At 45.0% G+C, this 24,198-nt stretch overlaps 1 protein-coding gene across 2 annotated transcripts in view; it reads right to left on the reverse strand.

Moving 5' to 3' along the window:
• The window catches only part of LOC115190179 (WD repeat and FYVE domain-containing protein 3), a 30,658-nt gene extending 7,049 nt beyond the window's left edge, over positions 1–23,609 (reverse strand). The window contains exons 1-3 of one of the 2 annotated variants that reach the window (XM_029748665.1): positions 23,399–23,609; positions 17,938–18,061; positions 13,584–13,693 (exon numbers count right to left, since the gene is read on the reverse strand). In XM_029748665.1, coding sequence (XP_029604525.1) covers positions 13,584–13,693; positions 17,938–18,061; positions 23,399–23,578 — 414 coding nt within the window. In that variant the 5' untranslated portion in view covers positions 23,579–23,609. Of the gene's footprint in view, positions 1–13,583; positions 13,694–17,937; positions 18,062–23,300; positions 23,345–23,398 lie in introns of those variants that run through there. The other variant, XM_029748666.1, reaches the window with a different exon arrangement.
• Between the last annotated feature and the right edge of the window lie 589 nt (positions 23,610–24,198).

The raw sequence follows: 24,198 nt of genomic DNA on the forward strand, positions 1-24,198 counted from the left end.
CATTCCATGAAAGGGACCAAACTATATATTTTAGTCAAGACAAGTCTAGTTTTTTTTGTACAGGGCAGAAGGGTCAAAAGTTGGGTGAAGGCCACAATTGAAAAGAGGTTACTTGCTGTGTGGACGTACTACAGGCTACTATTTAATTTCCCTGCTGTGTGACGTGCTACAGGCTACTATTTAATTTCCCTGCTATGTGGACGTGCTACAGGCTACTATTTAATTTCCCTGCTGTGTGGACGTGCTACAGGCTACTGTTTAATTTCCCTGCTGTGTGGACGTGCTACAGGCTACTGTTTAATTTCCCTGCTGTGTGGACGTGCTACAGGCTACTGTTTAATTTCCCTGCTGTGTGGACGTGCTACAGGCTACTATTTAATTTCCCTGCTGTGTGGACGTGCTACAGGCTACTGTTTAATTTCCCTGCTGTGTGGACTTGCTACAGGCTACTATTTAATTTCCCTGCTGTGTGGACGTGCTACAGGCTACTATTTAATTTCCCTGCTGTGTGGACGTGCTACAGGCTACTATTTAATTTCCCTGCTGTGTGGACGTGCTACAGGCTACTGTTTCATTTCCCTGCTGTGTGGACGTGCTACAGGCTACTGTTTAATTTCCCTGCTGTGTGGACGTGCTACAGGCTACTGTTTAATTTCCCTGCTGTGTGGACGTGCTACAGGCTACTATTTAATTTCCCTGCTGTGTGGACGTGCTACAGGCTACTATTTCATTTCCCTGCTGTGTGGACGTGCTACAGGCTACTATTTCATTTCCCTGCTGTGTGGACGTGCTACAGGTTACTGTTTAATTTACCTGCTGTGTGGACGTGCTACAGGCTACTATTTAATTTCCCTGCTGTGTGGATGTGCTACAGGCTACTATTTAATTTCCCTGCTATGTGGACGTACTACAGGCTACTATTTAATTTCCCTGCTATGTGGACGTGCTACAGGCTACTATTTAATTTCCCTGCTATGTGGACGTGCTACAGGCTACTGTTTAATTTCCCTGCTGTGTGGACGTACTACAGGCTACTGTTTAATTTCCCTGCTGTGTGGACGTGCTACAGGCTACTGTTTAATTTCCCTGCTGTGTGGACGTGCTACAGGCTACTGTTTAAATTCCCTGCTGTGTGGACATGCTACAGGCTACTATTTAATTTCCCTGCTGTGTGGACGTGCTACAGGCTACTATTTCATTTCCCTGCTGTGTGGACGTGCTACAAGCTACTATTTAATTTCCCTGCTGTGTGGACGTGCTACAGGTTACTGTTTAATTTACCTGCTGTGTGGACGTGCTACAGGCTACTATTTAATTTCCCTGCTGTGTGGACGTGCTACAGGCTACTGTTTAATTTCCCTGCTGTGTGGACAAGCTACAGGCAACTGTTTAATTTCCCTGCTGTGTGGACGTGCTACAGGCTACTATTTAATTTCCCTGCTGTGTGACATTACATAAGAAGACGTCCTGTAGCACGTCACACAGCTGATTAATTAAACTGTAGAGAGTGAGAGAGAGAGAGAGAATCCGTGTACACAAACAACAAGTGTGTGGTTAAAATTGGCCCAAAAAAACCACATTCCTTTCCACAGAGCCGTGGGTTGAGACAGGGATGCAGCTTGAGCCCCACCCTCTTCAACATATATATCAACTAATTGGTGAGGGGAACTAGAACAGTCGGCAGCACCTGGGCTCAACCTATTAGAATCTGTCTACTGTTTGCTGACGATCTGGTGCTTCTGTCCCCAACCAAGGAGGGCCTACAGCAGAACCTAGATCTTCTGTCAGACCTGGGCCCTGACAGTAAATCTCAGACAAAAATAATGGTGTTCCAAAGAAGGTCCAGTCGCCAGGACCACAAATACAAATTCCATCTAGACACCGTTGCCCTAGAGCACACAAAAAACGATACATATCTTGGCCTAAACATCAGCGCCACAGGTAACTTCCACAAAGCTGTGAACGATCTGAGAGACAAGGCAAGAAGGGCCTTCTACGCCATCAAAAGGAACATAAAATCTGACACACCAATTAGGATCTGGCTAAAAATACTTTAATCAGTTATAGAACCCATTTCCCTTCATGGTTGGTGAGGTCTGGGGTCCGCTCACCAACCAAGAATTCACAAAATGTGACAAACACCAAATTGAGACTCTGCATGCAGAATTCAGTAAAAAATATCCTCTGTGTACAACATAAAATACCAAATAATGCACGCAGAGCAGAATTAGCCCGATACGCGCTAATAATCAAAATCCAGAAAATAGCCGTTAAATTCTACAACCACCTAAAAGGAAGTGATTCCCAAACCTTCCATAACAAAGCCATCACCTACAGAGAGATGAACCTGGAGAAGAGTCCCCTAAGCAAGCTGGTCCTGGGGCTCTGTTCACAAACACAAACACACCCCACAGAGCCCCAGGACAGCAACACAATTAGACCCAACCAAATCATGAGAAAACAAAAAAGATAATTCATTGACACATTGGAAATAACTAACAAAAAAACTACCAGCCAAATGTATGACCATATTAGAAACCCATATTTCCCTCAGATTACACAGATCCACTAAGAATTCCGCATTTAAAAAAAAAACATTTTGGAAAAAAACTCCCATATCTACTGGGTGAAATACATCACAGTAGCAAGATTTGTGACCTGTTGCAACAAGAAAAGGGCAACAAGTGAAGAACAAACACCATTGTAAATACAACCCATGTTTATGTTTATTTATTTTCCCTTTTGTACTTTTACTATTTGCACATCGTTACAACACTGTATATTATATATATATATATATATATATATATATATATATAAATAATATGACATTTGAAATGTCTTTATTCTTTTGGAACTCTTGTGAGTGTAATGTTTACTGTTAATTTGATATTGTTCATTTCACTTTTGTTTGTCTATTTCACTTGCATTGGCAATGTAAACATATGTTTCCCATGCCAATAAAGCCCTGTGAATTGAATTGAGAGACAGCTAGAAAAAGAGAGAGGAGAGAGAGACAAACTGAGGAGGAGAGAAGGAGAAGGGCCTCTAAAAAAGAAAACTGAGGCTCCGAGTCTCCAACCAATCCGACAAAAGAAGGTTTTCAGCATTTCAGATCTTCAGTGAAGCAAGAGATGCCCCTCCCACCTCTCTGAAGACTCTCGTACCAATTGAAATGAAGTTTTTAAACAATGTCCTTCCAGTTTAAAGAATGTCTGTGATGATTGAGGGAGATAAAAACAAGTGCATGACAGCGTCACAAAAGGCACCCTATTCCCTATGGACCCTGGTCAAAAGTAGTGCAATACATAGGGAATAGGGTGCCATAGGGCCCTGGTACAAAAGTAGTGCACTACATAGAGAATAGGGTGCTATTCGGGACGCAGTTCTTAAGTGACGACCTTCCTCCCTATGGTTCCCCTATGGTTCCCCAGCCAGATGCTGCTTGACAAATCACCGCATTTGTAATATTGACAACGTTCTGGGAACGGTGCAGGATAGTTGCTTGGCTTTGGAACATTCTTAAGTTGGAGTCATTAAAACTCGTTTTTCAACCACTCCATAAATTTCTTGTGAACAAACTATAGTTTTGGCAAGTCGGTTAGGACATCTACTTTGTGCATGACACAAGTAACTTTTCCAACAATTGTTCACAACCAGATTATTTCACTTATAATTCACTGTATCACAATTCCAGTGGGTCAGAAGTTTACATACACTAAGTTGACTGTGCCTTTTAAACAGCTTGGAAAATTGCAGAAAATGATGTCATGGCTTAAGAAGCTTCTGATAGGCTAATTGACATAATTTGAGTCAATTGGAGGTGTAGTTGTGGATGTATTTCAAGGCTTGGCTTCAAACTCAGTGCCTCTTCGCTTGACATCATGGGAAAATCAAAAGAAAACAGCCAAGACCTCAGAAAAGAAATTGTAGACCTCCACAAGTCTGGTTCATCCTTGGGAGCAATTTCCAAACGCCAGACGGTACCACGTTCATCTGTACAAACAATAGTATGCAGGTATAAACACCATGGGACCACGCAGCCGTCATACCGCTCAGGAAGAAGTGTTCTGTCTCCTAGAGATGAACATACTTTGGTGCGAATAGTGCAAATCAATAACAGAACAACAGCAAAGGACCTTGTGAAGATGCTGGAGGAAACAGGTACAAAAGTATCTATATCCACAGTAAACGAGTCCTATATCGACATAACCTGAAAAGCAGCTCAGCAAGAAAGAAGCTACTGCTCCAAAACTGCCATAAAAAAGCCAGACTACGTTTGCAACTGCACATGGGGACAAAGATCATACTTTTTGGAGAAATGTCCTCTGATCTGATGAAACAAAAATAGAACTGTTTGGCCATGATGACCGTCGTTATGTTCGAGGGAAAAATGGGGAGACTTGCTAGCCGAAGAACACCATCCCAACCATGAAGCACGGGGGTGGCAGCATCATGTTGTGGGGGTGCTTTGACGCAGGAGGGACTGGTGCACTTCACAAAATTGATGGCATCATGAGCAGGGAAAATTATGTGGATATATTGAAGCAACATCTCAAGACATCAGTCAAGAAGAAAAAGCTTGGTTGCAAATGAGTCTTCCAAATGGACAATGACCCCAAGTATACTTCCAAAGTTGTGGCAAAATGGCTTAAGGACAACAAAGTAAAGGTATTGGAGTGGCTATCACAAAGCCTTGACCTCAATCCCATAGAAAATTGTGGGCAGAACTGAAAAAGCGTGTGTGAGCAAGGAGGCCTACAAACCCGACTCAGTTACACCAGCTCTGTCAGGAGGAATGGGCCAAAATTCACCCAATTTATTGTGGGAAGCTTGTGGAAGGCTACCCGAAACGTTTGACCCCAAGTTAAACAATTTAAAGGCAATGCTACCAAATACTAATTGAGTGCATGTAAACTTCTGACCCACTGGGAATGTGATAAAAGAAATAAAAGCTGAAATAAATCATTCTCTCTACTATTATTCTGACATTTCACATTCTTAATGAAGTGGTGAACCTAGCTGACCAAAGACAGGGAATTTATACTAGGATTAAATGTCAGGAATTGTGAAAAAACTGAGTTTAAATGTATTTGGCTAAGGTGTATGTAAACTTCCGACTTCAAATGTGTATATATATATATATATATATATATATATACACACTGCTCAAAAAAATAAAGGGACCCATGGAGGTCTGGATTTGGAGTCACACTCAAAATTAAAGTGGAAAACCACACTACAGGCTGATCCAACTTTGATTTAATGTCCTTAAAACAAGTCAAAATTAGGCTCAGTAGTGTGTGTGGCCTCCACGTGCCTGTATGACCTCCCTACAACACCTGGGCATGCTCCTGATGAGGTGGCAGATGGTCTCCTGAGGGATCTCCTCCCAGACCTGGACTAAAGCATCCGCCAACTCCTGGACAGTCTGTGGTGCAATGTGGCGTGGCGTTGGTGGATGGAGCGAGACATGATGTCCCAGATGTGCTCAATTGGATTCAGGTCTGGGGAACGGGCGGGCCAGTCCATAGCATCAATGCCTTCCTCTTGCAGGAACTGCTGACACACTCCAGCCACATGAGGTCTAGCATTGTCTTGCATTAGGAGGAACCCAGGGCCAACCGCACCAGCATATGGTCTCACAAGGGGTCTGAGGATCTCATCTCGGTACCTAATGGCAGTCAGGCTACCTCTGGCGAGCACATGGAGGGCTGTGCGGGCCCCCAAAGAAATGCCACCCCACACCATGACTGACCCACCGACAAACCGGTCATGCTGGAGGATGTTGCAGGCAGCAGAACGTTCTCCACAGCGTCTCCAGACTCTGTCACCTCTGTCACGTGCTCAGTGTGAACCTGCTTTCATCTGTGAAGAGCACAGGGCGCCAGTGGAGAATTTGCCAATCTTGGTGTTCTCTGGCAAATGCCAAACGTCCTGCACGGTGTTGGGCTGTAAGCACAACCCCCACCTGTGGACGTCAGGCCCTCATACCACCCTCATGGAGTCTGTTTCTGACCGTTTGAGCAGACACATGCACATTTGTGGCCTGCTGGAGGTCATTTTGCAGGGCTCTGGCAGTGCTTCTCCTGCTCCTCCTTGCACAAAGGCGGAGGTAGCGGTCCTGCTGCTGGGTTGTTGCCCTCCTACGGCCTCCTCCACGTCTCCTGATGTACTGGCCTGTCTCCTGGTAGCGCCTCCATGCTCTGGACACTACGCTGACAGACACAGCAAACCTTCTTGCCACAGCTCGCATTGATGTGCCATCCTGGATGAACTGAACTACCTGAGTAGTGAGCCACTTGTGTGGGTTGTAGACTCCGTCTCATGCTACGACTAGAGTGAAAGCACCGCCAGCATTCAAAAGTGACCAAAACATCAGCCAGGATGCTTAAAAACTGAGAAGTGGTCTGTGGTCCCCACCTGCAGAACCACTCCTTTATTGGGGGTGTCTTGCTAATTGCCTATAATTTCCACCTGTTGTCTATTCCATTAGCACAACAGCATGTGACACTTATTGTCAATCAGTGTTGCTTCCTAAGAGGACAGTTTGATTTCACAGAAGTGTGATTGACTTGGAGTTACATTGTGATGTTTAAGTGTTCCCTTTATTTTTTTTGAGCAGTGTATATACATACATACATACATACATACATACATACATACATACATACATACATACATACATACATACATACATACATACATACATACATACATACATACATACATACATACATACATACATACATACATACATACATACATACATACATACATACATACATACATACATACATACATACATACATACATACATACATACATGCATACATACACACACACACACACACACACAGTTGTTATACATTGTCTTTTTGTATATACACATTAAACAACAACAACATTTCTGTAGTATTGAGGTTTGTGGGCCCAATACATTAACATATTGGCTAAGATTGAATTGCCCTGCCATTGTTGTTGTTCTCAGAACATTTAGAAATTACACTAAAACAAAAGTATAAACGCAACATACAACAAGTTTCTTTTAAAGTAAAGGGTTTGGATCAGAAAACTAGTCAGTCTCTGTTGCTTCATGCAGTTCAACACATCTCCTTCACATAGAGTTGATCAGGCTGTTGATTGTGGCCTGTGGAATGTTGTCCCACTCAATGGCTGTGCTGGATATTGGAACACGCTGTCTTCTGATCCAGAGCATCCCAAACATGCATAATGGGTATTGGCATGTCTGGTGAGGTCATGGAAGAAATGGGGCATTTTTATTTGCCAGGAATTTTGCACAGATCCTTGCGACATTGGGCCATGTGTATTATCATACTAAAACATTTGTATTTGTAGTTATTATGGATTCCAGTTAGCTACTGCCCATACTCCACTACCACATATCTACAACACAAAATCCATGTGTACGTGTGTGTATAGTGCATATGTTTGTGTTGCTTCACAGTCCTCATTGTTCCATAAGGTGTATTTTTAAAAATGTTTTTTAAATCTGATTCTACTGCTGCATCAGTTACTTGATGTGGAATAGAGTTCCATGTAGTCATGGCTCTATGTAGTACTGTGCGCCTCCCATAGTCTGTTCTGGACTTGGGGACTGTGAAGAGACCTCTGGTGGCATGTCTTGTGGGGTATCCATGGGTGTCTGAGCTGTGTGCCAGTAGTTTAGACAGACAGCTCGGTGCATTCAACATGTCAATACCTCTCATAAATACAAGTAGTGATGAAGTCAATCTCTCCTCCGCTTTGAGCCAGGAGAGATTGACATGCATATTATTAATATTAGCTCTCTGTGTACATCCAAGGACCATCTGTGCTGCTCTGTTCTGAGCCAATTGCAATTTTCCTCAGTCCCTCTTTGTGGCACCTGACCACACGACTGAACAGTAGTCCAGGTGTGACAAAACTAGGGCCTGTAGGACCTGCCTTGTTGATAGTGTTGTTAAGGCAGAGTATCGCTTTATTATAGACATACTTCTCCCCATCTTAGCTACTGTTGTATCAATATATTTTGACCATGACAGTTTACAATCCAGGGTTACTCCAAGCAGTTTAGTCACCTCAACTTGCTCAATTTCCACATTATTTATTACAATATTTAGTTGAGGTTTAGGGTTTAGTGAATGATTTGTTCCAAATACGATGCTTTTAGTTTTAGAAATATTTTCTTCCTTGCCACCCATTCTGAAACTAACTGCAGCTCTTTGTTGAGTGTTGCAGTCATTTCAGTCACTGATGTGTATAGTGTTGAGTCATCCGCATACATCAACACACTGACTTTACTTAAAGCCAGTGGGATGTCGTTAGTAAAGATTGAAAAAAGTAAGGGGGCCTAGACAGCTGCCCTGGGGAATTCCTGATTCTAACTGGATTATGTTGGAGAGGCTTCCATTAAACAACACCCCTGTGTTCTGTTAGACAGGTAACTCTTTATCCACAATATAGCAGGGGGTGTAAAGCCATAACACACACGTTTTTCCAGCAGCAGACTATGATCAATAATGTCAAAAGCCGCACTGAAGTCTTAGAAAACGGCCCCCACAATTTTTTTCTCATCGATTTCTCTCTGCCAATCATCAGTCATTTGTGTAAGTGCTGTGCTTGTTGAATGTCATTCTCTATAAGCGTGCTGAAAGTCTGTTGTCAATTTGTTTACTGTAAAATCACATTGTTATCTGGTCAAACAACTTATTTTTTTGCAAAACTTTACTAACGGTTGGTAACAGACTGATTGGTCGGATAATTGAGCCAGTAAAGGGGGCTTTACTATTCTTAGGTAGCGGGATGACTTTAGATTCCCTCCAGGCCTGAGGACAAACACTTTCTAGAAGGCTTAAATTGAAGATGTGGCAATATCATCCACTATTATCCTCAGTAATTTTCCATCTAGATTGCCAGACCCCGGTGGCTTGTCATTGTTGATAGACAACAATAATGTTTTCCACCTCTTCCACACTCACTTTACGGAATTCAAAATTACAATTCTTGTCTTTCATAATTTGGTCAGATATACTTGGATGTGTAGTGTCAGTGTTTGTTGCTGGCATGTCATGGCTAAGTTTGCTAATCAAATCAAAATCAAATCACATTTTATTGGTTAGCAGATGTTAATGCGATTGTAGCGAAATGCTTGTGCTTCTAGTTTCCGACAGTGCAGTAATATCTAACAAGTAATCTAACATTTTCCCCAACAACTACCTAATACACACAAATCTAAAGGGATGGAATAAGAATATGCACATATAAATATATGGATGAGTGATGGCCGAGCGCCATAGGCAAGATGCAGTAGATAGTATAGAATACAGTGTATACATATGAGATGAGTAATGTAAGATGTGTAAACATTATTAAAGTGACTAATGATTTGAGTCTTGCCAATTAAAGAATCATTAAAGTAGTTGGCAATATCAGTTTGTTTTGTAACGAACGAGCCATCTGATTCAATGAATGATGGCGCCGAGTTAGCTTTTTGTTACCAAATTTTAATTGTAATTTAAGCTTTAAAGCTTTTTACGATCATTCTTTATGTCATTTATCTTTGTTTCATAGCGTAGTTTCTTCTCTTTTTATTTAATTCAGTTTAGTCACATGATTTCTCAATTTGCAGTACGTTTGCAAATCGGTTGTGTAGCCAGACTTACTTGCCATTCCTTTTGCCTCATCCCTCTCAACCATACAATTGTTCAATTCCTCATCAATCCAAAGGGATTTAAGTTTTTACAGTCATTTTCTTAATGGGTGCTTATTAGTAACTGGGATAAACAATTTCATAAATGTGACAAGTGCAACGTCTGGTTGCTCCTCATTACACACCACAGACCAACAAATATTATTTACATCAACAACATAGGAATCACTACAAAACTTGCTGTATGACGTCTTATACACTATATTAGGCCCAGCCTTTGGAACTTTGGTTTTCCTAGATATGGCTTCTATATTGTGATCACTACATCCTATGGCTTTGGATACTGCTTTAAAGCACATTTCTTCAGCATTAGAAAAGATGTGATCAATACATGGTGATGATTTCATCCCTGTGCTGTTTGTAAATACCCTGCTAGATTGACTGATAACCTGAACCAGGTTGCAGGCACTGGTTACAGTTTAAAGCTTTTTCTTTAGTGGGCAGCTTGATGAAAGCCAGTCAATATTTAAATCACCCAGAAAATATACCTTTCTGTTGATATCACATACTGTACATTATCAAGCATTTCACACGTTATCCGGATACTGACTGTTAACACTTGGTGGTCTATAGCAGCTTCCCACCAGAATGGGCTTTAGGTAAGGCAGATGAACCTGTAGCCATATTACCTCAACAGTATTTAACATGAGATCCTCTCTAATCTTTACAGGAATGTGTTTCTGAATGTAAACAGCAACACCTCCACCACTGGCATTTCTGTATTTTCTGTAAATGTTATAACCTTGTATTGCTACCACTATATCATCAAATGTATTATCTAAGTGAGTTTCAGAGAGTCAGAATATGAATGTCATCTGTTACTAGCAAGTTATTAATTTCATTCAACTTGTTTCTTAAGCTACATAGGTTAACGTGGGCTATTTTGAGCACCTTTCTGGGATGCTTGCTTGTTTTCATTGCTTTACTGGGAAGCTTAGCAGAAGTACATATGCTCAAGTTATTTATGCTACTAGGGCACACAGCCTCAGTGCTAACATCATAAAACTGGTTCATAGGCACATGATTACTGCATGCAATAGCTGTAGGATCAGCAGAAGTATTCAGGGCAGTTAGAGGGACATAAATTAGGTTACTTACAATGTCTGCCAACGCCCCTGGGATAATGTACATTTACTGAAGCATTATGACGACTCAGCGACACAATGGTAGGGATTAAATGAGCTGGACTTGGGTTATTGATAAGTAATTGTCTCAACGCAGCCTCATAATGCTGTGGAAGGATCCAGGATCCCATATGATTTGGGTGGATCCTGTCCTCCTTATGAAACCTGTTTTCAAAAGGTATCGAAAGTCAACAAAAGTTACACCCATTGAGCTGCAATAATCACGAAGCCAGTTGTGAAGAGAAAGAATCAGGCTAATGCGTTCAGTGCCACGATTCAGAGAAGGGCACAGGGCCAGATATGATGGGTCTTTTATTACTGTCTAGCAGAGAGTCAATCAGCTCTTTAAAATCCAGTTTCAACTGTTCAGAGCTGCCCTTCATTATGTCATTAGAACCCAACTGGACTACGATAGAATCGATTTCAATGTCCTGGTGTAGTACATTCACTGAGCAGCTTAGTAATGTCATTAAAACCCACATGGACTAGGATAATGTCCATGTCCTGGTGTAGAACATTCAGGAGCAGCTTAGTTATGTCATTTACTCGACCTCTGGGATAGAGTCGCTAGAGCACGATGGGACAAGAACACCCCTGCCGGCCAAACCCTCGTCTAGCCCGGACGACGCTGGGCCAATTGTGCGCCGCCCGATGAGTCTCCCGGTCGCGGCCGGCTGCGACAGAGCCTGAACTCGAACCAGGATCTCTAGCGGCACAGCTAGCACTGAGATGCAGTGGCTTAGACCACTGCGCCACTCGGGAGGCCGTAGAACTGTTTTTAATTGGTTAAATGTTGCATAGGCCAATGTTTTTTATGTCATGTTTAAAAAAACATCTGAGCGGTAGAGCTCTGCTTGCATTTTGACTCAGAAAAGGTTGGTGATCTCTGCTTTAACAGAACTTTCCAGAAAAGTTATAACATTTCATTTCAATGTTAGTAATGTTCTAGAAACCTTCTCCAAATAGTTCAAAGAACATTAAGAAACAAAATGTTCATCTGTGGGAATTTCAGTACTTCAGCGTAACGTTTCCTACAGGTTTCCTCCTGGTTATATTTAAAGTCGTGTTCTCAAAGGGTTCCGAAGGCGTTTAGAAAACGTTCCATAAAAATAAAAAAACACAAGAAAACATTCTAAGAACGTTCTCTGAACGTGACTAATAATTGATCGCATGGTGCAAGAATGACTGCTATTAATTGATTATTGAATGTTATGATGGACACAGCTTTGTAGAACCAAAACATACAAACTCAAACTCGAGAACAAATCGTTTCCGGTCTGCAGTTTGCAAATGACTGTGCTTTATCACCTTGCCTGGATACCGAGACTACTTCCTCCGGCCAAACGCTAAGCCATGGATGTTTTTCTCCCCGCAACGGAAAGTATGTAGCGAACGACAGAGCAGAGGAAGAGTCGTCAGGCTACTTTACCGCCCTCACGGCAGACAAGCATTACGCCAAGAGTCGTTCACAATCTAGTCCGGTTGTAGCCACAAATAGACCTTGTTTCAAATGTATTAAGATTTATATGCCGTCAAATCGACAAAAGTACATTGTTTAAAGCACAAGGCTATTTTTGTTTGTTTGTTTGTTTTATCGGTCAGGAAACGTATGGATTCGTTCCCACAATCAATGTAAAACCAAAAACATACGTTCCCACAACCTCCAAGGAACCCAACGTGCTAGCTGGGTTACTGTGTCTGGAACAGGTTCTCTTCCTGCCTCTCCAATAAGAGGCAATACATCACTATTGGAAAGTCCAGATCGGAGGACACTGCAGTCCCACAGGGGTCAGTCCCACAGGGGTCAGTCCCACAGGGGTCAATCCCACAGGGGTCAGTCCCACAGGGGTCAGCCCCACAGGGGTCAGTCCCACAGGGGTCAGTCCCACAGGGGTCAGTCCCACAGAGGTCAGTCCCACAGGGGTCAGCCCCACAGGGGTCAGCCCCACAGGGGTCAGCCCCACAGGGGTTAGTCCCACAGGGGTCAGTCCCACAGGGGTTAGTCCCACAGGGGTCAGTGCTGGGGCCTACACTGTTTTTAACCGACATGCTCCCTCAAATCCTCAGATACTATAACATCAACATCCATCGCTACACTCACAATAACCAGGTTACAGTGAGGGGAAAAAGTAATTTGATCCCCTGCTGATTTTGTACGTTTGCCCACTGACAAAGAAATTATCAGTCTATAATTTTAATGGTAGGTTTATTTGCACAGTGAGAGACAAAATAACAAAAAAATCCAGAAAAACGCATGTCAAAAATGTTATAAATTGATTTGCATTTTAAATGAGGGAAATAAGTATTTGACCCACTCTCAATCAGAAAGATTTCTGGCTCCCAGGTGTATTTCACCTGTATACCAACGTGTGTGTGTGTGTGTGTGTGTGTGTGTGTGTGTGTGTGTGTCCAAACATCCCAGTGCACACAAGGGGCGCAATTTCTTTCCAAATGTAATTATAAACTTCTTTTTTTTTAACGCACAAAACAATTTAGACAGCAGCGATCTTGATCCAGGAAGGGATGGATGGTCTCTGCTGTAACCAAGAAACTTGATATCGCAAGCTAGCAACCTAGCTAACAAGTTAGCAAACCAAATGCATAGCTGGAGCCCTGAACCCCCCCGTATTGAAAATCATACTGTCGGTATTTCCAAATACCCCGGTATACCGCCCAAGCCTAGGAGATACACACAAAAACACGCTCAGTTCAGTAACACACACACACAGCTGTCCGGTACCACCCACCTGTCCGGAGGATGCTAGCAGGTTGATGGTGGTCAGTAGCATCCAGCCACGTGACGCCTCTTCACTCTGGTTCACCTCCAGGAACTGGACTATGGCTCTACTGGCTGCTTCTGTGGAGAGAACAGACACACACACAGCATAGAATCAGTATTATAATAGACTATGTGTTATATTACAATAGATACTAGACTATGGCTCTACTGTGGAGAGAACAGACACACACACAGCATAGAATCAGTATTATAATACACTGTGTTATATTACAATAGATACTAGACTATGGCTCTACTGTGGAGAGAACAGACACACACACAGCATAGAATCAGTATTATAATACACTATGTGTTATATTACAATAGAAACTAGACTATGGCTCTACTGTGGAGAGAACAGACACACACACAGCATAGAATCAGTATTATAATACACTATGTGTTATATTACAATAGAAACTAGACTATGGCTCTACTGGCCGCCTCTGTGGAGAGAACACACACACACACACACACACACACACACACACACACACACACACACACACACACACACACACACACACACACACACACAGGTTGTTCATAGCATAATGTAATTCCAGAAGTCTTAGAGCAGGTGGCAGAGAGAGAACGAGAATTCCTTACATTCAGCGGGGTGTGTGTGTGTGTGTGTGTGTGTGTGTGTGTGTGTGTGTGTGTGTGTGTGTTTCACATCCTGACCAGTATAAGGGGTTATTTGTTATAGTAGTTTGGTCAGGGCGTGGCAGTGGGTGTTTGTTTTGTGTGTTTCGGGGTTTTGACGTGTGTTCTATATTTTCTATTTCTACGTTCATTCTATGTTCCCTATCTATGTTTTGCATTTCTGTGTTTTGGCCTGGTATGGCTCTCAATCAGGGACAGCTGTACTTCGTTGTCGCTGATTGGGAGCCATACTTAGGTAGCCCTTTTTCCACCTGTCTGGTGTGGGAAGTTGTTTTTGCATTGCTGTGAGTAGCCTGCGAAACTGTTTGTTCGTTGTGTTGCTTCTTGTTTTTGGTTTTTGCTGGTTCACCGTTTATATTAAAGTATGATGAACCCAACCCACGCTGAGCCTTGGTCTCATTCCAACAACGAACGTTACAGTGTGTGTGTGTGTGTGTGTGTGTGTGTGTGTGTGTGTGTGTGTGTGTGTGTGTGTGTGTGTGTGTGTGTGTGTGTGTGTGTGTGTGTGTGTGTATCTAGCGGTTTCCTTTAGAGCTGCTGTGCCGTTGGTCGGTAGTCAAAGGAAGGCAAACCTCCGTCAAAGCTTTGAATAATGACAGACTGATAACACACTCTGACCTGGAGAGAGAACTGATGACAGACTGATAACACACACTGACCTGGAGAGAGAGAACTGATGACAGACTGATAACACACACTGACCTCGAGAGAGAGAACTGATGACAGTCTGATAACACACACTGACCTGGAGAGAGAACTGATGACAGACTGATAACACACACTGACCTGGAGAGAGAACTGATGACAGACTGATAACACACACATGAACGAACAGCTTCCCATTCAGGGGAATCATGAACGAACAGCTTCCCATCCTGTCTTCATACAGGGGAATCATGAACGAACAGCTTCCCATTCAGGGGAATCATGAACGAACAGCTTCCCATTCAGGGGAATCATGAACGAACAGCTTCCCATCCTGTTTTCATACAGGGGAATCATGAACGAACAGCTTCCCATTCAGGGGCATCATGAACGAACAGCTTCCCATCCTGTCTTCATACAGGGGAATCATGATCGAACAGCTTCCCATTCAGGGGAATTATGAACGAACAGCTTCCCATCCTGTCTTCATTCAGGGGAATCATGAACGAACAGCTTCCCATCCTGTCTTCATACAGGGGAATCATGAACGAACAGCTTCCCATTCAGGGGAATCATGAACGAACAGCTTCCCATTCTGTCTTCATACAGGGGAATTCATTGCATTTGACCCTAATCAACATGCCCTTGAACAAGCCTATATTTCTGGAAGATAATAACATTGTAATAAAAATCGGTGGTGACTACAAATGTGCATCTTTCTCTTTCGACGCGATTCGATTCGTACCTAGACACACGGTTTCCGATACAGGAACGATATGTTTTAGTTTCAAACGAATCCGGTGTGATTCATTTTATTTATTTTTTTTCGAGGGAACGAATCAATGCGATTCGTGTTAGATGTGTTAGACATTCGTTGTATTAAACACATTCATACTTGCCATCCTCAATTAAAATCTGCTGCTGATCACGAGCTGGGCCTGAATCGTTCCATCTCTAGCGGGTGGCATTACAGCAGACAGACCAGTATAATGAATTCCAAGGTGATGAATTGTGGTCCGTGATCAGTAACAAAGCCATGTGGGGAAGTCTTGCGGTGAAAAGGTCGGAGTGTGGAGCCTTATTGCCCAACATCAGTGCCCGACCTCACTAATGCTCTTGTGGCTGAATGGAGGCAAATCCCTGCAACAATGTTCCAACATCTAGTGGAAAGCCTTCCCAGAAGAGTGGAGGCTGTTATATCAGCAATGTTCCAACATCTAGTGGAAAGCCTTCCCAGAAGAGTGGGGGCTGTTATAGCAGCAATGTTCCAACATCTAGTGGAAAGCCTTCCCAGAAGAGTGGAGGCTGTTATAGCAGCAAAGGGGGGGGGGGGGCAACTCCATATTAATACCCATTGATTTTGGAATGAGATGTTCCTACGAACAGGTGTCCACATACTTTTGGTCATGTAGTATATCAAAGGATGGTCAAGCTGAGTGACAGCTTTACTCCATCCATCCCTCTGATCATAAGCCAGTCCTCTTTTCCCCTCACTCCATCCCACACTCCTTCTCTGTCAGTTAGCTCCACATTTCACCCAAAACATGTGTATAAAGCATCTCAAACCAGACCACCAGGCATGTGTATAAATCATCACCAGGGGCCACTTCATCCATCCATCCAGCATACGAGCTCCAACACTGAGCAGTGAGAATCAAGGTAATTAATTAAGTAAGTTGGTAATGTTGCTCGGACACCTATTTGAGCTAGCCGAATAGCAAAACAGCTCCACGTATACTGACGAGCTGTAGCGTCAGATCAGAAGCTGTGAAGGGCTGTAGCGTCAGATCAGAAGCTGTGAAGGGCTGTAGCGTCAGATCAGAAGCTGTGAAGGGTTGTAGCGTCAGATCAGAAGCTGTGAAGGGCTGTAGCGTCAGGTAAGAAGCTGTGAAGGGCTGTAGCGTCAGATCAGAAGCTGTGAAGGGCTGTAGCATCAAATCAGAAGCTGTGAAGGGCTGTAGCGTCAGGTAAGAAGCTGTGAAGGGCTGTAGCGTCAGATCAGAAGCTGTGAAGGGCTGTAGCGTCAGATCAGAAGCTGTGAAGGGCTGTAGCATCAAATCAGAAGCTGTGAAGGGCTGTAGCGTCAGAACAGAAGCTGTGAAGGGCTGTAGCGTCAGATCAGAAGCTGTGAAGGGCTGTAGCGTCAGATCAGAAGCTGTGAAGGGCTGTAGCGTCAGATCAGAAGCTGTGAAAGGCTGTAACGTTAGATCAGAAGCTGTGAAAGGGCTGTAGCGTTAGAACAGAAGCTGTGAAGGGCTGTAGCGTCAGATCAGAAGCTGTGAAGGGCTGTAGCATCAAATCAGAAGCTGTGAAGGGCTGTAGCGTTAGATCAGAAGCTGTGAAGGGCTGTAGCGTCAGATCAGAAGCTGTGAAGGGCTGTAGCGTCAGATCAGAAGCTGTGAAGGGCTGTAGCGTCAGATCAGAAGCTGTGAAAGGGCTGTAGCGTTAGAACAGAAGCTGTGAAGGGCTGTAGCGTTAGAACAGAAGCTTTGAAGGGCTGTAGCGTCAGATCAGAAGCTGTGAAGAGCTGTAGCGTCAGATCAGAAGCTGTGAAGGGCTGTAGCGTCAGATCAGAAGCTGTGAAGGGCTGTAGCGTCAGATAAGAAGCTGTGAAGGGCTGAAGCGTCAGATAAGAAGCTGCGAAGGGCTGTAGCGTCAGATCAGAAGCTGCGAAGGGCTGTAGCGTCAGATCAGAAGCTGTGAAGAGCTGTAGCGTTAGATAAGAAGCTGTGATTAAGAACTGCTATGCTCAGACAAACCTGACATGATCTAAATTGAGGAGACTTTAAACCACCCACACTATGTTTAATTAGTACGGGGTGGCAGCTTAGCAACAGCCCTGGCGATGGACTGTAGCAGGCAAAAACATTGCAGCGAATTTGACTTAAAACGGACACATGAAATAAGCCAAAATTGCTTTTAGGGGGAACAGTGAGACACGTGGGAACTCTCCCTTGGGAAAGAGTTCTTCTGACCTCAATGGGACGATCTGGTTAAAGAAATCCACTGACCTGTGGACTTGTTGGAGGCCCTCCGTCTGATCTCAGTGACCATGAGCCGGGACACCTGGGTAGTGAACTGGAGGAGGTCCTGGAACTTCTCCGTCATGGTGCTGGGGGGAGCGTTACCAAACACCTGCAAAAGGTAAAAGATTAACAGTCAAAGAGATAGGCCTAGCCACCCTAGTCATAGACTGTTCTCTCTGCTACCGCAAGGCAAGCGGTACCGGAGCGCCAAGTCTAGGTCCAAGAGGCTTCTAAACAGCTTCTACCCCCCAAGCCATAAGACTCCGGAACAGATAATCAAATGGCTACCCAGACTATTTGCATTGTCGTCCCCCCTCTTTTACGCTGCTGCTACTCTGTTATTATCTCTGCATAGTCACTTTAATAACTCTACCTACATGAACATATTACCTCAACTACCTCGACTAACCGGTGCCCCCGCACATTGACTCTGTACAGGTACCCCCCCTGTATATAACCTCCACATTGACTCTGTACCGGTACCCCCTGTATATAGCCTCCACATTGACTCTGTACCGGTACCCCCTGTATATAGCCTCCACATTGACTCTGTACCGGTACCCCCTGTATATAGTCTCCACATTGACTCTGTACCGGTACCCCCTGTATATAGCCTCCACATTTACTCTGTACCGTAACACCCTGTATATAGCCTCCACATTGACTCTGTACCGGTAACCCCCTGTATATAGTCTCCACATTGACTCTGTACCGGTACCCCCTGTATATAGCCTCCACATTGACTCTGTACCGGTACCCCCTGTATATAGCCTCCACATTGACTCTGTAGCTAGGGGTTCAGTAGCTAGGGGTTCAGTAGCTAGGGGTTCAGTAGCTAGGGTTCAGTAGCTAGGAGTTCAGTAGCTAGGGGTTCAGTAGCTAGGGGTTCAGTAGCTAGGGGTTCAGTAGATAGGGTTCAGTAGCTAGGGGTTCAGTAGCTATGGGTTCAGTAGCTAGGGGGTTCAGTAGCTAGGTTTCCAGTAGCTAGGTGTTCAGTAGCTAGGGTTCAGTAGCTAGGAGTTCAGTAGCTAGGGTTTCAGTAGCTAGGTTTCCAGTAGCTAGGGGTTCAGTATCTAGGTTTCCAGTAGCTAGGGTTCAGTAGCTGGGGTTCAGTAGCTAGGTTTCCAATAGCTAGGGGTTCAGTAGCTAGGGGTTCAGTAGCTAGGTTTCAGTAGCAAGGTGTTCAGTAGCTAGGGGTTCAGTAGCTAGGGGTTCAGTAGCTAGGGGTTCAGTAGCTAGGGTTTCAGTAGCTAGGGGTTCAGTAGCTAGGGGTTCAGTAGCTACGGGTTCAGTAGCTAGGAGTTCAGTAGCTAGGTTTACAGTAACTAGGGGTTCAGTAACTAGGGGGTTCAGTACCTAGGGGTTCAGTAACTAGGGGGTTCAGTAGCTAGGTTTCCAGTAGCTAGGGGTTCAGTAGCTAGGGGTTCAGTAGCTAGGCGTTCAGTAGCTAGGGGTTCAGTAGCTAGGGGTTCAGTAACTAGGGGTTCAGTAACTAGGGGTTCAGTAACTAGGGGCTCAGTAGCTAGGGGTTCAGTAGCTAGGGGTTCAGTAGCTAGGGGTTCAGTAGCTAGGGGTTCAGTAGCTGGGGTTCAGTAGCTGGGGTTCAGTAGCTAGGCGTTCAGTAGCTAGGCGTTCAGTAGCTAGGGGTTCAGTAGCTAGGGGTTCAGTAGCTAGGGGTTCAGTAGCTAGGGGTTCAGTAGCTAGGCGTTCAGTAGCTAGGGGTTCAGTAGCTAGGGGTTCTGTAGCTAGGGGTTCTGTAGCTAGGGGTTCTGTAGCTAGGGTTCTGTAGCTAGGGGTTCAGTAGCTAGGTAGCTAGGGGTTCAGTAGCTATGGGGTTCAGTAGCTAGGCGTTCAGTAGCTAGGCGTTCAGTAGCTAGGCGTTCAGTAGCTATGGGTTCAGTAGCTAGGGGTTCAGTAGCTAGGCGTTTCAGTAGCTAGGGGTTCAGTAGCTAGGGTTCAGTAGCTAGGGGTTCAGTAGCTAGGGTTCTGTAGCTAGGGGTTCAGTAGCTAGGGTTCAGTAGCTAGGGTTCAGTAGCTAGGGGTTCAGTAGCTAGGGGTTCAGTAGCTATGGGTTCAGTAGCTATGGGTTCTGTAGCTAGGGGTTCAGTAGCTAGGGTTCAGTAGCTAGGGGTTCAGTAGCTATGGGGTTCAGTAGCTAGGGGTTCAGTAGCTAGGGGTTCAGTAGCTAGGGGTTCAGAGGATAGGGGTTCAGTAGCTAGGTTTCAGTAGCTAGGGTTCAGTAGCTAGGGTTCAGTAGCTATGGGGTTCAGTAGCTATGGGGTTCAGTAGCTATGGGGTTCAGTAGCTATGGGGTTCAGTAGCTAGGGGTTCAGTAGCTAGGGGTTCAGTAGCTAGGGGTTCAGTAGCTAGGGTTCAGTAGCTAGGGGTTCAGTAGCTAGGGGTTCAGAGGATAGGGGTTCAGTAGCTAGGTTTCAGTAGCTAGGGTTCAGTAGCTAGGGTTCAGTAGCTAGGGGTTCAGTAGCTAGGGGTTCAGTAGCTATGGGGTTCAGTAGCTATGGGGTTCAGTAGCTAGGCGTTCAGTAGCTAGGGGTTCAGTAGCTAGGTTTCCAGTAGCTAGGGGTTCAGTAGCTAGGTTTCCAGTAGCTAGGGGTTCAGTAGCTAGGGGTTCAGTAGCTAGGGGTTCAGTAGCTAGGGGTTCAGTAGCTAGGGGTTCAGTAGCTAGGGTTCCATTCAATTGGCGACAGATTTATGCAAATATCCACTGGTGTCCCCCAGGGCTCTGTTCTAGGCCCTCTCCTATTCTCACTATACACCAAGTCACTTGGCTCTGTCATATCCTCACATGGTCTCTCCTATCATTGCTATGCAGACGACACACAATTAATCTTCTCCTTTCCCCCTTCTGATAACCAGGTGGCGAATCGCATCTCTGCATGTCTGGCAGACATATCAGTGTGGATGACAGCTCACCACCTCAAGCTGAACCTCGGCAAGACGGAGCTGCTCTTCCTCCCGGGGAAGGACTGCCCGTTCCATGATCTCACCATCACGGTTGACAACTCCCTTGTTTCCTCCTCCCAGAGTGCTAAGAACCTTGGCGTGACCCTGGACAACACCCTGTCGTTCTCCACTAACATCAAGTCGGTGACCCGATCCTGTAGGTTCATGCTCTACAACATTCGCAGAGTACGACCCTGCCTCACACAGGAAGCGGCGCAGGTCCTAGTCCAGGCACTTGTCATCTCCCGTCTGGATTACTGCAACTCGCTGTTGGCTGGGCTCCCTGCATGTGCCATTAAACCCCTACAACTCATCCAGAACGCCGCAGCCCGTCTGGTGTTCAACCTTCCCAAGTTCTCTCACGTCACCCCGCTCCTCCGCTCTCTCCACTGGCTTCCAGTTGAAGCTCGCATCCGCTACAAGTCCATGGTGCTTGCCTACGGAGCTGTGAGGGGAACGGCACCTCCGTACCTTCAGGCTCTGATCAGGCCCTACACCCAAACAAGGGCACTGCGTTCATCCACCTCTGGCCTGCTCACCTCCCTACCTCTGAGGAAGCACAGTTCCCGCTCAGCCCAGTCAAAACTGTTCGCTGCTCTGGCACCCCAATGGTGGAACAAGCTCCCTCACGACGCCAGGACAGCGGAGTCAATCACCACCTTCCGGAGACACCTGAAACCCCACCTCTTTAAGGAATACCTGGGATAGGATAAAGTAATCCTTCTACCCCCCCCCCCCCCCCCAAAAGATTTAGATGCACTATTGTAAAGTGGTTGTTCCACTGGATATCATAAGGTGAATGCACCAATTTGTAAGTCGCTCTGGATAAGAGCGTCTGCTAAATGACTTAAATGTAAAATGTAAATCTGCATAAAGAAAATACCAAACAGTGGTGTGTTTCCACAAAACTGAATTGTTGAGAATAAAAATCAGTGCGTGATGACATAGTGATGACGTAGTGATGACGTAATGCATCACTTAAGTTTCCATGTACCGAATAAAAATCTAACATTCAATACGTTTCAATGCATTATCAACTCAACTGATAGTATTCTCACAAAAAAAAACTGTTAAATAGTAAATGTGACTAGTACGTTCTTGGCACGTGCTCTCTAGCCACCAGCTGGAAGATCCAGTGGGGGGGGGGGGGGGGGGGGAAATCAGGGGATCCAGTGGGGGGAATAGGGGATCCAGTGGGGGGGTAGGGGATCCAGTGGAGGGGTAGGGGATCCAGTGGAGGGGGGGGGGAGTAGGGGGGGAGTAGGCGATCCAGTGGGGGGAATAGGGGATCCAGTGGGGGGGAATAGGGGATCCAGTGGGGGGGGATCCAGTGGGGGGGTAGGCTCTGCGGGTCGGTTTGTCTACAATAAATGAAGATTATTAAGAGCGAGAATATTTGTCAAAACGGCGGTCAAGCATCGATCATCACGCCACCAGAATCTGATCCTCAACATTTATTGGAAAGGAGAATCAAGTTAATAATCACTGTGCACTTTCACCATCCTGTGAGGTTCATCATAAATTATAGGCCATTTCTTACATCATTAATTTTACAGACAGAAAAAAAATAGATCACAAATGATTTAGACGGAATTTATAAAAATTGTACCCGAAACTTCCTGTTTCCATTACAGCGGGTTGTGATGTATTTGTATACGGTATGACTTTACTCGCATAGAAACCGTGGATTAAAAAAGGTGGTTAGTGTCAGTAAATTTTCCCTCAATAAAGTAGCTATCAGCAAAGTCAGCGCTAGCGGGGGGGGGAGAGAAGTCAAGAGTGGGTGTTCGTTCACAACATTTTTTATTTTTGGGGGGGAGGGGGGGGATGCTGTGGGATTATTTAAGATACTCTTTGAAGAGGTAGGGTTTCAGATGTTCTCGGGAATATGGCCAGGGACTTTTGCTGTCCTAGTTTCAGGGGAAATATGGCCAGGGACTTTTGCTGTCCTAGTTTCAGGGGAAGCTGGTTCCACCATTGGGGTGCCAGGAAAGAGAAGAGCTCTGATTGGGCTGAGCGGCAGCAGCCCTCCCATAGGGGAGGGAGGGCCAAGAGACCAGAGGTGGCAGAACAGAGTGCTCGGGTTGGGGGTGTAGTGTTTGAGCATAGCCTGAAGGTAGGGAGGGGCAGTTCCTCTTGCTGCTCCGTAGGACTTGATGTGTATCTCTGTTTTGTTTTCTCTAATTCACATTCACTAAAAGTTTAACACATGAACTTAACCTTCACAGAGATCTATTGAGTGAGACGCAAGCCAAGCCACCAAGCACTGAGTTTGACTCTCACCATGTTGAAGACGGGCAACATCATGCAGAGCTTGTCCTCCAATCAATCAACCAATCAATCAACCAATCAATCAAACCAACCAACCAATCATAACCCCTACTCACCCTGTTGAAGACGGGCAACATCATGTAGAGCTTGTCCTCCAATCAACCAATCAAACCAACCAACCAATCATAACCAACCAATCATAACCCCTACTCACCCTGTTGAAGACGGGCAACATCATGTATAGTTTTTCCTCCTGCTCCTTCTGGGTCATGTGACGTGGTGGGTGGCAGAGCTCTGAGAAGAGGCGTCTGAGGTGCATGAGGCCAAGTGCATTGTCTTGCGGGCTACACTCCTCCTGCCGCGGCCTACCCATGATCCTCTTCACCATGTTCATCTTGAGCGGCTTCGTCCGGACAAAGCCAGCCCTGAAAGGAAGGAGGAGGAAAATGACTTAATTTCCATTTCATTTTACTGTACCTTTCCAGGAAGTGCTTTGAACCATTTCTTTTTTTTTTTATCTATTGAATTAAAAATGTATTGTCAGTAGCAACAGATAATCTGTTCAGCAGTCTAAAATCCCCGGTCACCTTAACCAACTGAAATATAGAGGAGGACTGAGGAGTGAACAGAAAGAGGAGCAGAGACGGAATCGAAGGATGGAGGAAAAGAGGGATAGAAAGTCTAGAGATAAAGAAAGAGAGAGGAGGGGCAGTAAGAGGGGAGAGGCAGTAAGAGGGGAGAGGCCGTAAGAGGGGAGAGGCCGTAAGAGGGGAGAGGCAGTAAGAGGGGAGAGGCAGTAAGAGAGGAGAGGTAGTAAGAGGGGAGAGGCAGTAAGAGGGGAGAGGCAGTAAGAGGGGAGAGGCCGTAAGAGAGGAGAGGTAGTAAGAGGGGAGAGGCAGTAAGAGGGGAGAGGCAGTAAGAGGGGAGAGGCAGTAAGAGGGGAGAGGCAGTAAGAGGGGAGAGGCCGTAAGAGGGGAGAGGCAGTAAGAGAGGAGAGGCAGTAAGAGGGGAGAG

This window comes from Salmo trutta, unplaced genomic scaffold (genome assembly GCF_901001165.1).
Source record: "Salmo trutta unplaced genomic scaffold, fSalTru1.1, whole genome shotgun sequence".
NCBI classification, from domain to species: domain Eukaryota; kingdom Metazoa; phylum Chordata; class Actinopteri; order Salmoniformes; family Salmonidae; genus Salmo; species Salmo trutta.